Below are 17957 nucleotides of genomic sequence, written 5' to 3'. Positions count from 1 at the left end.
TCAGTGCCATAGCAGTATGCAAACCGCTGCCGACAGATGGTGGCCCTTATGTGTGAGCGACATTGGTCTGGAATTGAACCTGTATCTCCAGCATGGAAGCCAATCATTCTCCCACTAAATATCCAATGCTCCACTTTTCATCACTTGCGTTGTATGAATGGAGAACCCATGGGGAAGGTCGCATTGGCAATGAGCTCATCAGTGCCTGTTTTTGCTGGATTCCTCTTGTTTATCGGTGGAAAATAGAGGTGTTCATAAATGCCTTCTGTCTTCCGTAGTCCCCCCACCTCTTCAATCACTCCCTTTCTATTCTACAGATGATAAGGCTCCCAGGTCTAATTTCTTATGCCCCAAACAATCCATAAAAGAAGCTAATGACTTATTTGAGGTGTGCTTTCCCACATGAGGATCTGGCCTGCTATTGGAGCACAATCAATCATGAAGAATATGGGCAGTTTTTAGTGGCCTATGGGCAGTGATAGCAGTGGGCTCCAAGAGAAATCAGAGAGGCCGGAATGGACTAGGATGGGCTCTAATTTACCACTGCGGCTTCTGTAAACAAAGCAGGCTCCTGTGTAAAGGCACCTTCCAAATCGTCTGCCCCATCTATGGAGATGCTGACACTAATGGTCTTTGTTGCCCCTTTGTGCTGGTATCAGGCTTCCCCTGTTTAAATGTCACTTAGCTTTCTGTCCAGTCATTAGGTGAACAGCCTGGTGTTGTGTGTCTGGATCCTGAAGCAGTATGTTTTTTAGTCTCCTGACAGGAAACGACTCTCTCGGCCAGACAGAACCAAATGGCAAGTGTCTAAGCCCCAAGCGTGGACACATGTAGTAATTACCTTTGACAACACATCTTTCGAAGATAGTGGTCATGACTTTATCGGGTCCCTTATCATCTATCTGCCTGTTTCCCTTCCTTGCTGGTCTCAGCGTGGGATTACTGGAGGAGTCCCTTTTAATTTACACTAAACCAGAAGGTACACGGTACCCACTGCTCTCTAACGTGGGGAGTTCTACTTTGTAAGGATAAGCAGGTCATGTCTTCATCCTCCTGTTGCAAGGCCTGGAGGGCAAGAACTTTCCATCTGTCTACCTAATCCAATGGTTCTTAAGGATGGGGATGTAGAGACCACTTTGAATATCAAATGAAATCACTCTAAAAAGTCTCTAACGGTGGGGGGCGTTAGGACACCCCTTTGACTACAGCTGTGGCAGGTTTCCAGAGAAGCCGCAGATTCTAATCACATTTCAAATTCATCCCACAGTCCCCTTTGACTTCTTGCACCGAAATGCTTTGTAGATGTCGAGGGGATTTCTCACTGGGTCGGCGGTTGAAAAGAAATGCCTTGGCTTCTGGGCAGCGTACGCATTTTTGTTTCCTCCTTCTATTCTTTGTCTCAGATTACTTCCTATGAATAAACCATTTAATGAGAGCTTCCTGTATACGCAGGGAGCAGGGGTGGTTCTGTGATAGAATTTGCTTCCTCCATTCCTGGCCAGTGCACCTCATGCTTAGCAACCATAAATCTGCCAGGGAAAGCCTTGAAAGTTGCTATGAGCCAAATAGGATTCATTAGAGTTTATAAATTACAATATACTAGAAATAAAAGCCTGATAATGTCCTTCTTAGAAATTTGCCAACAAACAATTCTTTGGATCACAATGGTGGTCAGATACAGTTGTACCCAGATTGGCTATGTGTTGGGCCTCTGCTGACAACAATGACAAATGTACTCAAGATGTTGTGGAAAGTCTTTGAGAGAGAAAAGGGAAAATGAATTAAATCAAGCCCCTGACTTCAAATTGCTCAGCGGAGACATACAATCACATGCAGAAAAATCGAGCAAAGGAATGACATGGAGATTCGACAAGCTTTGACTATGAGAACAGAGAGAAGGATGCACTCAGGTTTCCGTCTGACATGAGTGGGGAGAGGTTTGATTTCATCTCACTCGAGTCATGAGAGGAATTCTCTACAGATACCCCTGCTAAGTGTCCATCAGTTTCCAGGCATCCTCCCTAAGCTTTATGCCCATTAATTTAATCATAACTACAATTTTCGTACTTTTGCTCCCATTTTACAGATGAGAAAGGTGAGGTACAGAGATGGATAGTCTAGGATAAAGTCTAGTTAAGTCATGTAAACAGGAAAGTTTTAACCCATGTGGTGTAACCCCTGTGGATTGAACTTTCGTGATTCATTATTAGTTATTAACTGCTTCATGATTCTGCCCGTGGAGGAAAAAGGAGATGTACTCATGCCACAACTGGTGGTTTGATGGGGCAAGAACAAGGCGTCTGAGAGTGGCCTAAACAGAGTTCAACACGCGAGAGTATCTTGGCACTTAGTCAGAGAGGGCTTTGCCTCTCATAGGGAATGGGGAACCCTTTCAGGTCATTGAGAATGCAGTATCATGCCTTCACTTGTGTTTTGGGGAGACCATTGGTGGCGGAATAAGGAAGGGTTTGAAATCCTTCATCAGAGCCTTCTTGAAACACATGCAAACACACACGTGTGAAAGAGAAGGCCCATTGGAAACCTGCTGCTACCAAAATTACTTATGTCCCAAGTTTTACTCAGGGTCTTCAATAAAAATAATTGGCTAGCATTTTTTTTCTTCCTAAAAAGGACATTGGCATTCCTGGTATCAGTCTATGTTATACCTATTTTTCCAGGGGCATTAGTGGGTCAGTGGTCGGAGCCTCACCTTCCATGCAGGAGACCGGGATTCAATTTCAGCCAAGGCATCTCATGCCCAGCTACCATCAATCTGTCAGTGGAGGCCCGTGAGTTTCAGTGATGCTATGACAGAACTTCCAGACGAAGGTGCATTAAGCAGAAAGGCTTGTCAATCTACTTCTAACCACCAGCCAATGAAAAACCTACAGATCACAATGGTATGGCACAAGGCTGAGCAGCATTTTATTTTGGTTGGCATGTAGTAATATGAGTCTGGGTCTACTCCACAGCAACTGACAGCTAGAGGGAGACTTGGAATAAGGTCAAGTACCATCAACCATGATAAAGGATGTGAAAAGTGGACGACTTACACAAAGAGATAGCCTCCACCTGGGCTAGCAAGAATGAGGTGCAGACACTAAAAGGGGAGAAATTGAACTCTTTCAAAAGACTTTAATATCATGAGACCCAGGAAATATTGGCCCTACCTGAGTAGAAGGGGCAATGAGTGGGAGGAAAGTACATGATCCTTTTGGGTATCAATTGATCATTAAGTGACCTAAAGTCATCTGCTAAAGTTCCATTCCCTCTTTTTTGACTCAGGACTCTTATGGAGTCTCTTTGTTATGTTGGATTTCCCAGGTCAGACTCTGCCACTTGAAAGGTTCTAGTAACAGAAAATGGCAAAATGATCAGAGCCAAGTGAGAAATGAGCATAAAACTCCACCTTCACTGTTCCTTCCACCAGGCAGAGTAAAGGGAGAAGCTAGTGACAGCTTAGTTAAGTCAATTCACCTCTTAATACACAAAGTGCATGTGACAGGGCCTTTGCTCTTTGTGAGATGGAGGGGGGGGGCGGGGAGAAAGAAAGAAAGAAAGAAAGGAATGGTGGGCCTCATCAATCCGTGAACTTGACACAGGTTCCTGGACAGGTTGCATACTCAGAAGAGAGTTATTATCCTGTCCTCTCATTTCAGTAGTATCTTGTAAAGTCTCCCCTAGGACTAAGAGCATGTCAGTTCTCTTAGGCTCACACCCAAACACGAAAGGCAGTGATTTCCTTCCTTGTCTGAAAATGACAGCTGACTCACTGGACACAGAAACTGAACTGCCCTGGTGGGTTATCAATAGCACTGCCCCATAGGGGGTCAGAGACGTTCATCTTGACGAGAGCAGAATGCTTCATCCCATGGAGTAACTGGTGGGTTTGGACCACTGACTTTGCTGATATTCGCCCAGAACTTAACCCGCTGCATCCGTTCAGAAACTCACTGCCATTGAGTCCATGCTTACTCATAGTGACCCTCTAGGACATTATAGAACTGCCCTGTGTGTTTCCCAAACGAATTCTTTATGAGAGGAAATGCTTCACCTTTCCCCTGTGGAGTGGCTGGTGGTTTTGAACTGAGAGAGCCAATAGTATAGCATCTACATTAAACTCTGCATCAAATGACATCAGTTGTCGAAGTATAAGCCCCAGCTGCCAGGGCTGAACATCTGCATGTGCTTTGGTCATTAGTCCTGTAACCACTTGCATAGCAGGGCAAGTGCTAAGAAAAGGCAGGCACGGAGCTTGAGGTGCACCAGCTAAGGAGGCCCTCCGTCCGATTCTGCAAGTGCATCGACTCTTTGCTCATATTACCTAGTTATGGCATTGGAGAAACACAGTGCTTCTGTGTCGCTAAAAGTAGGCCTAACTCAAGCCACCTTGGTCCTCCACCCAGACACAGCTTTCTAGCACTGCTGCTTAAACTTCAACACGTACCAGAATCGCCTGAAAGATTTTGTCAGAACATAGCTTGCTGTGGCCAACTCCTGTAGAGTTTAATTCAGTGGGTTTCATTTTGAACAAGCTCCCAAGTGATGCTGATGCTGATGGTGATAGTTTGAAACCTCACTTTAAGGACCACTGAACAGTGAGAGAAGCTTGATGTGTTAAGGGCCCACCTCTTGGATATGTTCCGAGTTTGCATTAGAGTTGCTTAATTAAGGATGTCTGTCGGTGTCATTTTCAGACATCAAGCATGTGTCCTCCCTGATTAGTTCCAGCAGCTGCAAACCTTGCCTACTTACAGCATCAGATCTCCCAGCGGCTCATGATGTCCCTTTTCCATGGTGACTGCTCTGCGCTACACTTCATAAGCATTGTCCATAAGTGAAAAATCAGATTGTCCCAAGATATAGAAAGTGAATGGGCTCTCTCTAGACACATTATTTTCTGATCTCCATAAAAGGCCCACACCTTGTATGGCTTTCTGCTAATTAAGTAAAGATGTTTTGAGACTAAAGTTTGTTCATCAACGATTTTTTTTTTCTGGTTGATTGTATGTCAAATTTTACTCAGGGTCTGCAATAGAATAATTGGCTATAATCTACCACCCCCACCCCGCAGAAGGACATGTGGCATTCCTGGTATCAATCCATGTTACCCCTATTTTTTCAGAGGCATTAGTGGGTTAGTGGTAGAATTCTCACCTTCGAATCAGGAGACCCATGTTCAATTCCCAGCCAAAGCGTCCATGCCCAGAGTTTCTGTCCAGGCAGGCTTATGTGTTTTGATGACGCTATGAAGGTTTTAACGAGGTTTAGACTAAGATGAATTAAGAAAAAAGGCCTAGTGAGCGACTTCTAAAACTCAGCAAATGAAAATCCAAGGGATCACAGTGGTGTGAACATGTTCGACTGTTAGCTCGAAGGCTAATTGTTCGAGTCTACCTCGAAGCATGTTAAAAGAAAGGTCTGGTGATCTGCTGAAAACTCAGCCTCGGCAGCTCCGTGGTTCTATTCTGACACATGTGGGGTTGACATGACTCGGAGTTGACGCGATGACCACTGGCTTCGTTGAGAAGAGGGAAACAATCTTGGGGTTCCTGTGAACGGCTCTTTATAATCTTGGGGTCCTGTGAACGGCCTCACAAAGAGCACGGGAGCAAGGCTTCAGGCCTGAGCGATGCTCTGATACCTGCTGGCCTTCAGCCTCACATAAATGATGTTTAGTAAAATCAGGATTTGCCACTTAGATGAGGGGCTTGCATAGGTTTGAGAAATTCATTTTGGTCAAACTCACATGTTACCAGGCCACTCCGTTTCCAGAAACAAACGATGGCTCTGCCTCCATGGAGATGAGATATTTGTAAGAACAAACTGTTGAGCTGATCCATGCTCATCGAAGCACTGAGACACAGTAGAACTGCTTCTTTTGGTTCCGCACACTATATAGATTTATGGGAGCAGAGAGCCTCATCTTTCTCCTATGGAGCAGCTGGTGGGTTTGAACTGCTGACAATGTTTATCCTACAGCACCAGGACTCATTAAAGACAGAAAAGACCTTATCATGTGATGAGGAAGGAGGTTGTGAGGTTCGAGCCGGGAAAAGGATGCAATTTTCAAATGACTTTGTAGTTTTCCTCTGTGATAACCTTTTGTTTTGTTCGTATATGCTTCAATATAAATTCCTAAAATCGGATATTGAACTCCCTGCCACAGACAGAACTAGGATTTCCTGAGCTGTGTACTCTTTAAAATCTCATATGAAGCTTCCTCATAGCAGGTTCTCTAGAAAAGGTATTTGTGGCTTTTCCCTAAACCAGAGACCACCAGACTGTGACTCTCAATATGCACATGTGGCTTTGAAGTAAAATTGAAAAAAAATTATTTTATTCAAATCATGGTGATTTCATTTGTTTGTGAAAAAAGATATCGATGACTCACAAGTAATTTGTAAATTGTTGTGAGGGACAGGATCGATCCTTCCGTCTCAAAAGTTTTCTGACCCCTGCCCTAGACTATTCCCTTCTGGGCAAGCTTTGGGTTTCTGTAGGAGCCTGGCATTGAAAATGTTTCCTGAGATTAACTGATGGCAAATAGCATTCCCTATCTGCAAACCCTCCAAAGTAAAGCAAGCACAATGGCTAAGTAGTTAGTGGCAAATGAGTGCAGAATTGATGATGGTGCATTTTAGGGAATGGGGGGTTATTACTCTGTGATTCTAGGAAATGCATACAGTTACTAAGATATGAAAGGCAATATCTAATATTGGTCCTTAACTCCAACTAAGTAGTTTGTGCGGAGTTGTCTGAAAGCCTCGGGAAGTGGTTCTGTTCATCATCCTACAAATAATAATGTTGGCAGATTTCGTTCAGGGAGGGTGTCGATGATGCACTGTTCCGTGTACCATAAACTACCCGTTTCTCCTGGGCCTTCCCAGTGACAGCAGAGTCCGCTGGGGTTTTCCCTGACAGATATTAGACTTTGTTCTATTCACAGGCACTCCAAAGACCTCTATGTAGAAGTTGGAGCTGCTGGGAACAACAGTCACTCATCAGCATAAAGCTCCCATTAAGTCCCTCCCGTCTATGTCAGAATAGCATTTGCTCCAGCGGGTTTTCCGTGCGTGGGTTTGGTTTTAAGTCGACTGCCAGGCCAGTTTTCCAGAGAACTGGAAACTCCAGCCTTCAGTTAGCAGCCACGCGTGTTAACTGGTCGAACTACAAAGGGACTCCGAAGCAAACTAAGACACCTGAAGTTTCTATTGCAGTAAACAACGTGAAGGAAATGCTCTTAGTAAAGACCCTTCCTCCAGCAGGGACCCTCTCCCCTGCTGTTGGACTGACCAGACTGCCTCCCAGGCTGGGGCACGCCGCTGTCGAACAGTGCCAGGCCTTAAGGGGACGCAAAGTCCTGGGGCTTCAGCGCGTTGCTTCCCCATGTCTCCTCCCACTCGGTGCCCTCTAGCTTTCCAATGCCCAACTGTGGTCTAACATTTCTCAGATGATGCCAGCCACCATTTGCCAAATGAGAACATACCAGAAGGCTTCAAAAAGCTCCATTATCTGTTAGCTCCATTATCTGTTCGTTCCATTCTTCCAAGAACTTTTTGAAGCACCCTTATACTGTTTCAAACCTTAAAGAAATTTTAAGCTCACCCAATATTTTGAATATTTTATAGACATTTAATTTGGAGTCCCTGGTTGGTGTGAACTCGTAAGTGCTCAGGGGCTCACCGAAGGTTGGAAGCTTAAATTCACCCAGGGATAGCTGGGTATAAGGGCCTGCTCACCTACTCCCAGATCAGCCATTGACACCCTGCAGGCCGCGGTCCTACTCTGACACATGAGGCTGCCGTGAGTTGGAGTCAACTGGATGGAAACTTATTTGGTTTGGGTTTGTTATGAACATCTGGCAGTGGTTTGGTTTGGTTAATTTCTTATTAAATCCCCTCTGTGCCCCTAGCTCCTCAGAAATGTTTAAAGTTATGGGAAATCCACTGCCTTAAAAACCAGCCTTTTATTTCTGAAAAAACATATATCTGTCACTTTTCCCCCAGTACATATATATCTTTGTTTAATAGAGAAAAATCACTATTGAGGCAATTAGATTTCTGCCACTGCAGTGCAAGGTGGTAAATACTTTTGTAACATTTTTGCACAGCTATGAAAACCCAAGTGCTGATTAGCTTGCCCCGGTGCCTTCCCCACATCCAGGCATCTTCTAAGTGATACAGGCAAGTGCTGACCACAGAGCTGCAACCACGCAGACTAGACTTTGTTCCACTGCAACCGCACACATCGTTCCTCATTTGGGTCACACCCAATTGGTCGCATCTTTCCTCTATTCGGCAACCATCCCACATCTAAGGAATGATGATATGTTTGGCCCCAGTCTTTCATCCCTTAGGTTAGATGAGTGCTAGTCATGACATTTTCAACGTGGTTTTGAGTTTCACTCCGTGACCCTTTCCATGGGGGCTTCCTTGTAGTGGGTGACCACTGAAATGGGAAGGTATTGCCACTGACTCTCTCTGGGAAACCCTCCGTGACGCTCCCCAAAGCCCAGGAGTGGGGCAGCTGCTTTCTGAGCCTTCTCATGCCACTTCGTACATTATTTACTGGGACGTTTACCACACCACCTCAGAACGATTGGTTGGCCTTTCTTGTCTCTCCTATGTTCTCTCTTTGATAAGTGATTGTGTCTTAACTATCAATAATAGTTAGTTATAATTGTCCTACTGATTGTTATATTCCATTCCTGGCTTGGAATAGGGGAGTTATCCTTTATTGTTATGTGACTAATTTAAGAAACCGAAGTGAGAATTTGGGATACAATGGCTGCTCAGAAAAGAAAATCTCTGCGTTCAGGGAAGTCATGGACAGTCCTCAAATCAGGCTCTTTGGACAAAATCTTGGATTATTTATATTAAATAATGCAACTCCAAAAGACATTTGGAGAGGCCAGCATATAGCATGTTGCACATTGAGAATCCCCGGATGCTTCTGGATGTTCCAGTACAAATCACGACTTGTAGACCTCATGTCAAATTATACTTGATGCTTCTTATTCACGTCTCTAGTTAATGTAGCTTGACATTGGTTGTCACTTTTCCTCTCATGCATGGGTGATTGATCCAAAAACCTTGCTTATGTACCTGTTTTAGGGGAGGGCATGAGGATGCTACTACCAAGTGACCATTCTTTCCAGAAAGCTAAGGAAGCAAAACGTAGCTCTTCCGAAGCTTTTTTTTTCCCCCAAAAGGAATGTTGGTCTGATCCTTATGTCCTTTTCTCGCTTTCTGAGATGATGTGCCAATTAATGGGGTAACTTTTACATTTTGAATACATTGCAGATGGTCTCGGGTCTCTGAAACCATCCCCAATCCATTCAGAATTTAAACTGAGTAGCACTCACTTTCCAACCAATGGAGCAAGGGAATGTGAGCCAGACATGAAGACCCTCTCTCAACTAAACCTGTTCTGCTGAGCTAGGAAGAGTTCATCAGGTTCAGTTTCTCAAACCTCGTCTGTGTGCATGCTTTTGTCCTTGACCATGTGTCTCTCTCCGTGACACTAATTACAGATAGGAGGGACAATTAAAAAAAAAAGTTTGCCTGGTTTTGTAACCATGTCTTATCATAAAATACTTTTGTAATTTAACATATTTGACCTGATTTGTTTTTGATAGGTGGTCCAGGCCTTTACAATAGCTTAGGTTCTCTCAGCAACCCAGCAATCAGAGGCTATTCATTGAGATATTTTTGCATGTTCATTACAGATAGCCTTGCAGGATTGCCTTACATGATACTTGTCCTTTTTTGTAGCAAATTCTCTGGGATGAGAGAATTTTTCTATCTAGGTGAGGGTGGGGCATATGGAGAAGCACAAATACATCTCCAAACAAAACAAATTGTCATTGAGTCAGTTCTGATGCCTACTGCCCCTAGTGGGCAGGGTGGCTCTGCCCCCGTGGGTTTCCAAGGCTGTGCGTCTGGACGGGAGCAGAAAGCCTCTGCTTTCTCCATCAGAACAGCTGGAAGTGTCCGACTACTACCTGTGTCTAGCAGTCCCGCTTGTAACCCACGCCACGAGCAGGGCTCCCTACTGGTAGATAAACTAGAAGGCTATTCTAGTTAGACCTTGTGAGAGGGCTTGCCACCCCATTCTCTGTGTTCTGAGACATGGGATGAGACTGTAAAGTGTCAGAATAGAGATGTTTCAGAGGGAGAAATACTAACAACTAGACAGAGGTCATCTTTTAATGCTTATACAACAGATCATTTAAATGGTACAATACATTAAAATATATTTTTTTAGAGTTTGAACCTGTTGATATTGTAAATCTGGGTTTGGCAGGGAGCTCTATTGTAAGAATAATTGTTTGGGGAAGCTCTACTGTAAGAATAATTGCTATGCTTGGGACAGTGACCCACCTTTCCCAAAACTGAGGTGCGAAGTCACTAACAGAGGATTCCTAACAATGAGCATGACCCAAGCGGGTGCAACCCACTTGATTTGGTTGTAATTCTGGAGGGTGGCCAGCCAACACACCGGAGAGAGCTCTCAGGCCCTCTGTAGAAGCACCCTCCTGTTTTATCAATAAACAAGGCAAGAGTAAGTGAATATAGTCCTAAAGAGTGAGAATTTCATACAAGCCTATTAGACTGCTTCTAAGCTTGCAGCTGTCATATCCGAGGAGTCCGATAGTTGGGGGGCTAAAGTGCAGGGGGTGAGAGGCCATCACTGGACAGTGAATATAAATACAGTTGTCAAGGCGAGAAAAGAGGGGTGCTGTTTTAATATTGAAATCATGTGTTCCAGATGTGGGCATTTGGTAGTCCATCTGCTCTGAAGTGACAGGCTACTGAATCTTTAAAGGACTTCAGCTTAGGAGGGTAAAAGCTGATTGGGCAAATTGCTAAAATATTTAAAGTGCAGCCTGCTCCAGCTTTTACTCTGAAGAGCATCACGTCAGAAGTTGTGTCAGAAAGAGCAAGCAATTGACTTTCCATCCTTATGTCCGTCAGCCAGCACGAGGCGCCATCCCTGGTCCTCCTCCTTTATTGCCAGTGCTAACAATAGCTCTGTGTGTGCGTGTGCATATACGTACCTGGACAACTGATAAAGTGAGAGGAGGGAAATTGGATATCCATAAAAGATGGCTAAGTTAAAAAAAACGGCGTGAAGATCAGTTTAGGAAAAGAGGAACAGGCGAAAGGCAGAATTATCACCTGACAAAGGTCAGCTGCACTTCCCACTGGGTGGTGATGGTTTGGGGCAGTTGTCCTTTAAAGGATGGTTTTGGAAACCAAAGGAATAGCCTCCAGTGACAAGCACTTCGCTTTCATCTTTCATCTCCTCAGATGTAACGCTGGGGACACTTTCCCTTTACAATCGATCGCATTGTTCACTTAGGTTTTCCTGTCCTTTCCTCTGCAGGCATGATCCTCTGTTAATTCCTGGCAATGATCAGATTGACAACATTGACTCCAATGTGAAGAAATACGACTCTACTGGGATGTTCCACTGGTGTGTGCCCAAGGAGATCGAGAAAGTCATTTTGGTGAGTGACAGACTATGGACCAGGTGCCTTGCACTTTGGTCCCAACCTCCATATGCCTGGATTCTAGTTTTCCTACCTGAACAGTGGGATGACACAGACCCTGACCTGGATTGTTTTGTAGATATTTAAAGTAGGAGCACAGATTGAAGAAACTACAAGTTTATGAAACTCTGATCAGGACATGAGGCAAGGGTAGAAGTTTGGATTTCTGGCTATTTACTCACTTCTCACAATAGTGGTTAATGACATGCGATATGGAAGGAATCAATGGAGATGGTATTTGTCTTGGTTCCTGTGGACTAGCCCTGGCAGTGGCCGAGTTGCTGGACCTCTTTGCCCTTTGGTTTTATTATCTGTTCATATATGAAATGAGAATAGTCCTGAACTCATAGAGTAATAAACACAGACACAGACACACACACCCCTGAAAACTGCCATTGAGTTCATTCTCATGATAAATCCTTATGGGAGCAAACATCTTCCTCTTTCTCCAACAGAGCATCTGGGGGGAGGCGGGGAGTTGAACTGCCGTACTTGTATTTAGCGGCCCGATGCTGCTAACACACAGCACCACCATGGCTCCTTCATAGGATGTGATAGTGAAAATTATGAGATAAAAGACCATGAAATACAATTCAGTAAAGTTGTCCCTTATTATAGAATTCTATAACAATATGACTGCTGCTGCATATTTTGTGTTCATAAACAATGCTGTGTATTCTTACATTCAACACAATGCACAAGTTGATGGCAAGCTTTGCAAATCGGTGACACTTATTAGCCGTCATCTTAGCCTCTTTAGCAAAATGCATCTGCCGACGATGGCAGTGATGAATCATGGGTCCACCTCAGGTTCAGTGTCCTACTTCTTGGATGGCTCTTGAGCATCCCAGTAGAAGCAGTAGACTTCTGGTCTGTGCTGAAATGTAAGAATAACAATCCCAGTCTACTATTTGGTCTTATCATATTAAAATCTTTAGGATTTAAGGCCTGTACTGATTTTCGTAAACCATGTTGTCTTGCTCATCCTTGAAAAATGGATTAATAATTGGGAAAGTCAAGTGGAAGTACTCATTCTTCCTTGTAGTTACATATTAGGCTGTGAATTGTGAGGTCAGCCCTTCAAAACCACCAGCCTCTCTGAGTGAGAAAGACAAGGCTTTCTACTCCCATAAACAATCATAGTCCTGAGAAGTCCCGGGGCAGTTCCACCCTGTCCTATCGGGTCACCATGAGGCAGAAGTGTTTTGATGGCAGTGAGTTTTGGTTTGTTTCCTTCTGTTAGCTCAAAATATTCTATTATTTCCGATGACATGGCCACCTTTCCTTAAAGGAAATCCTCAGAATGCCTGATTCTAATTTTCTACATATCCCCTGATTTTATTTAACTGTCTGGGTGTTTTCCCAAATTAGGTATAAGAGCCAATACAGAGATGTTGCGGGTTCTGTCTTGGGCATAACAGCTTCAGCTAAAATGCAGAAAGTCCAAACCAGCCTTTGTCTGATTTATCAGGACTGAAATGGTTCCAACCACAAGCTGCTTTATGTGCCTATATTCTGATATGGTATCCGGTGCACTTTGGTCTGGTGATCTAAAGTCAGCCTGGCATCAGCACTTGCAGCAGGTTTTAGGCTGGGAGCTACGTCAGGGACCCAGGGTTTCGATAGCATGCCTAGGTATTCCTGAAGAGTGTTTGCTAATAAAGTTACCCAATTACTATCCCCCTAGTGCTATGGAAGAGCTTATACAGGTGAGTTACTGCTTTTCTCCTGTGAAAACCAACACTCTTCAAACATTTATATGTGCATACTATGTACTAAGGAGCCCTGATAGCGACTCCTTAGTGAGCCATTCACCACCAAGTCAGCAGTTCAAATCTGCCAGCCGCTCCTTAGAAGAAAATCTAGTCTGTCTATTCTTGTGTAGTTTTGCAGGCTCAGGAACTCTAAGGAGCAGTTCTGCTCTAGCCTAGAGGATCACAATGAGTGGGAATCAACTTGATGACAGTGGGTGTTTTTTGTTGTAGTATTTTTTTTTTTTTTACTGTGTGCTAGGCATGCAACCCTGGTGGTGTAGTGAGTTACATATTGGGCTACTCACTGAGAGGTCAGCAGTTCGAAAACACCAAACACTCCACAGGAGAAAGATGAGGCTTCTCCCTTAAAGATGTATAGCTTCAGAAATTCACAGGGTCAGTTCTATTCTGTCTTATGGGGTTGCGATGAGTCAGCATTCATTCACCCGATACAATATAGCCCTGGCTTGAGTAAGTGAGATATGCTAGGCACTGTTTTAGTTCCTAGTTATGCAAGTGGGAATGGCAAACAATTGTGCTCATGGAGCTTGTATTCTATAAGGAGCAAAGAGAAGACTGACAGGTAAACAAATGAGTAGCTGCCTTAAACAATGAAAAATAATTAGGAGACCTATCACAGTGTGACTCTTTGCTGGTGGTACCTAGACACTCACACTTTCAGGCAGCCAAGACAACTGACTGGGCCTTCTCCGTGAAGAGGTAGGACATGATATCAGCTCCCCAGTGGATCCTCACTTGATCAACATTACAAAGCAACTACTGAAGAGTGTATCTTGGGTTTCCCTGCGCTGTTGCCAAGGGAAACCAATAATAATGGCAGCTTCTGCGTTAGTCTAATGATTGGAGTGAAAGCTATCTTCCTCTTCTCCTTGGGGGTCACTGTAATTGTTGTGAATTGTTGACATTGGCATTTGAAAAATCAATACACTAGTCAATTCTTGGGATTAAATCCAAAAAAATTTGCTATGTGCCGTAGGCATTAATATGCCTCCACCAAAACCTTGTAAGCCCAACGGGGCTCTCCCACGGATAGGAGGAAGGAGAGGCGGAGAAAAGGTGCTGGACTCCAGGAGAGGCAGAGAAAGACCCAGGTTCGCCTCCGCATTCCGTGCTCTTCATTAACACAGCGAGCAACTCGACCAAGAACGGTGACCCCTTTCATTTCCTGAGGAATTGGGATCTGCCTCGCCCTGGTGTTATTTCATTCTCTTCTTGTGTCTCTTGGAGATACAAGCCCAGGACAGAAAGAAGGTTTTTTGGTCCTTTCCTACCTATCCCCTTTGTTAGCTGTAGTCATCGCGTCATCATGGTTCATGGCAAATCCAAGCAATGGTCCGAACACTCCCCAGTCCTGCCCCATCCCCTTAATTGGTTGGGATTCTGCCTGTTACAGTGATAGGGTTTCATTCACTGATGTTTGGGAAGTAGGTCGTCAGGCCTTTCTTCCTACTGTGTCTTAGCCTGGCAATTCTGATGAAAATTGTGCTGCATCATAAAAACACACACATATCCACTGACAGAAAGCAATGGCTGTGCATGAGGTGACTGATTGGCCCTTTTAATGATTACTTGGGCAGCTTCCTTTGAATGAAGGAACCCTGGTGGCGTAGTAGGTTACTAACTACGTTGGTTGAGTTACTAACTACAATGCTGAGTTACTAACTACAAGGTCAGCAATTTAAACGCAGAGAAAGATGAAAAATATTTACTTCGGTAAATATTTAGAGTCTTGGAAACCATAGGGAGAAGTTTTACTCTATCTTGCAGGGTCCCTATGAGTCAGAATTCATTCGATGGCGCTTGGTTCCTTAAATTTCCTTACCTAAGCTAAGTCCCTCCCGGAAATCCCTGGTGGCCCGCAAGGCAGCCCCGCCTTGGGAAAGGGATCAGCAAATTTATTCTGTGTAGAGTCAGGGAAAATATTAGGCTTTGCTAGCCTTGCCATTCCTGTTGTAACTGCTCAACTCTGCCACTGCACTGCCCAAGCAATGCCAGACAATAGCTAAGTGAATGAGCTCTTGCTTGCTGAAAGCGAGGAGGACTTGACTCACTGTTGATGAAAATCAAGGATTGCAGTCTTCAGTGTGGGTTAGAACTTAATGTAAGGAAAACCAAAATCCTTACAGCTGGACCAAGAGGTAACATCATGACGAATGGAGAGAAGATATAAATGGTCAAAGATTACATTGTACTTCGATCAACAAACAATGCTCTTGGGGATAAAACAACGCATTGCACTGGGCACGTCTGCTGCAGGAAACCTCTTTAAGGTGTTGAAAAGCAAGCATGTTACTTTGAGAACTGAGGTGTGCCTGACCCAACCCATGGCATTTTCACTCACTCCATACTCATGTTAAAGTCAGACACTGAATAATGAAGACAAAAGAAGAATTGATGCATTTCAATACCAATGCTGGTGACGCATAGTGACAGTACCATGAACAGCCAAAAGGACAAACAAATCTGTCTTGGAAGAAGTACAGCCAGAATGCTCCTTAGACTCAAGGATGGCAAGACGTGGCCTCACATACTTTGGACATAGTATCCGGAGAGGCCAGTCCCTGAAGAAGGACAGCATGCTTATTACAGTAGAGGAGCGAGAAAACGAGGAAGGCCCTTGACAAGACGCATTGAGTCAGTGGTGCAAACATGGGCTCAAATATAAGAACAATTGTGAGAATGGCACAGAACTGGGCAGTGTTTCATTTTGTTGTACATGGGGTCACTGTGAGCTAGAGTCAACTCAACTGCACCTAACAACAATAAAAAATGAATGAGTTTGGCTGGGTTCCAATAAGGCTTTCCTGGAATTTGAATTTTATATATTATATAATTTCCACACTATGAAATAGTCTTCTTTTGACTTTCTCCAAAAATTTAAAATGAAATAACTATTCTTAACTCATGGAGTATGTAACAACAAGTAGACCAGGTATCACCCATGGGCCATAGCTGTCACTTCTCGCTTAGGCCATCATTCTCTTCCCACTGGGTCATTGATGAATGGATGTGCATATCCACTCCAGGCTAGAAGGCAGAAAAGAACCCTGGAACATCTCAATGATGAGCCGAGAACTTATCATTCAGTTTTTTAGCTGAGGCCAATATAAAACGTTGGGCATCTTTATCTCAGCAGAAGAGGCAGAAAAGAGCTCATTTCATCCACAATTTCATGGCAACAAGGACCAGTCCACTCCCCAAAGTCATGTGGAGAAGCCACTTGAGTCTGCATATAAGCAGTCAGAGCTCACGTTCTGCAGGTGCTTTAAAAACCCTCCAAAATAGGCAATGCTCTTTTATTTCGGTGTCTCCCGGTCATTGTTGTTAGGTGTAGTCTGTGTGATTTTTGAATCCTACTGACAACATTTGGCAGAGTGGAGCTTCCTTCCCCCTACTGTTTTCTGATGAAAGCAGACCTTCCTCCTGCAGGGCTGCGGGGTGGGTGCGAGCAGGAAACCTTTTGGCTAGAAGCTGAACGCCTAACCATATGATCAAGTCTGGATATGTGTGTGCGTGTGAGCGTATTCATTAAGCATAATGCATATGTATAGAGTGAACATTCAGAAACTCTGCATTAGATGATATGCATCAATTATTGCTACGTTCCTTGTAACTAATCCTGTGAGGTCTATTTGCCGGTCATGGTCCACTTGTTCTCGTTGCAGACCCGAAGCGAAGCGGCCATGACTGTCCTGAGTGGCCATGTCGTGGTCTGCATCTTTGGCGATGTCAATTCAGCACTGATCGGACTCCGGAACCTCGTGATGCCGCTCCGGGCCAGTAACTTCCATTACCATGAGCTCAAGCACATCGTGTTTGTGGGCTCCATTGAGTACCTCAAGCGGGAATGGGAGACACTCCACAACTTCCCCAAAGTGTCCATATTGCCTGTAAGTCCAACGTCATCACATCTTTTTCTCTTTACACGCACGCATGCATGCACGCACGCGTGCGTCCCAGATGAATATAATTTAGTTCTTCATCTGCTTATGAACCTGAGGATCAGCCCTTAGCTCTCTCTCTTAGCTTGTCTAAGAAAATCCAAAGCCTGGGTGATCTGATTTAGAAGAATTCACATCCTCATTCAATTGCTCATCAAGGATGAAGTTTAGCTCATATAAACTAAATGTATTAACCATATTAGTGTCTCAACATCCCTTCCCTTGCCAGCATAAGCTTAGTGTGTTGAGGTGCTATGATGCTTAAGTATAGAATTCACACGGAATTATTTCTAGCATTTTACTTCTGTACTCCCTTCCATTTGTAACTAATTGTGAGTGATGGGGCTTTTTATTTATGTCTGCTCGATGTGCCCTCAGCCCATATTCATATAAAAGTCCACCAGAGTTTTCATGGAATTGTATGTATGTGGGTATATATCAGAGAGCTTGAAAAAGTTCATTTAAAAAATAGGATTAAAATATAATGGATTTTTTTTGCAACTTTTGAAGCCCCTTCATGCATGCACACATGTAAGTGATGGTTATAAAATGTTATGATCTAAATCTAAAAGGATCAGTTTGTGACTCCATAATTTTGCATGAGGATATAATGTCCACAATCTAGGAATTGTGTAACTAACAACTTTTAATCATTGTATATTTTCGTAAACTGTCAAAAAAAAA

At 43.8% G+C, this 17957-nt stretch overlaps 1 protein-coding gene across 1 annotated transcript in view; it reads left to right on the top strand.

Annotated features, from left to right (window-relative positions):
• Positions 1–17957, top strand: part of KCNMA1 (potassium calcium-activated channel subfamily M alpha 1) — a 1099869-nt gene that overhangs the window by 960416 nt on the left and 121496 nt on the right. Inside the window, 2 exon segments of the mRNA XM_045291187.1 lie at positions 11392–11515; positions 16998–17222. Of these exon segments, the coding sequence (XP_045147122.1) occupies positions 11392–11515; positions 16998–17222 (349 nt within the window).

This window comes from Echinops telfairi, unplaced genomic scaffold (assembly GCF_000313985.2).
Source record: "Echinops telfairi isolate 266 unplaced genomic scaffold, ASM31398v2 ScPeMD7_70;HRSCAF=299, whole genome shotgun sequence".
Classification (NCBI taxonomy): Eukaryota; Metazoa; Chordata; class Mammalia; order Afrosoricida; family Tenrecidae; genus Echinops; species Echinops telfairi.
Note: the sequence above shows the minus strand (reverse complement) of the source record. Positions and strands in the feature narration are given on the sequence as shown.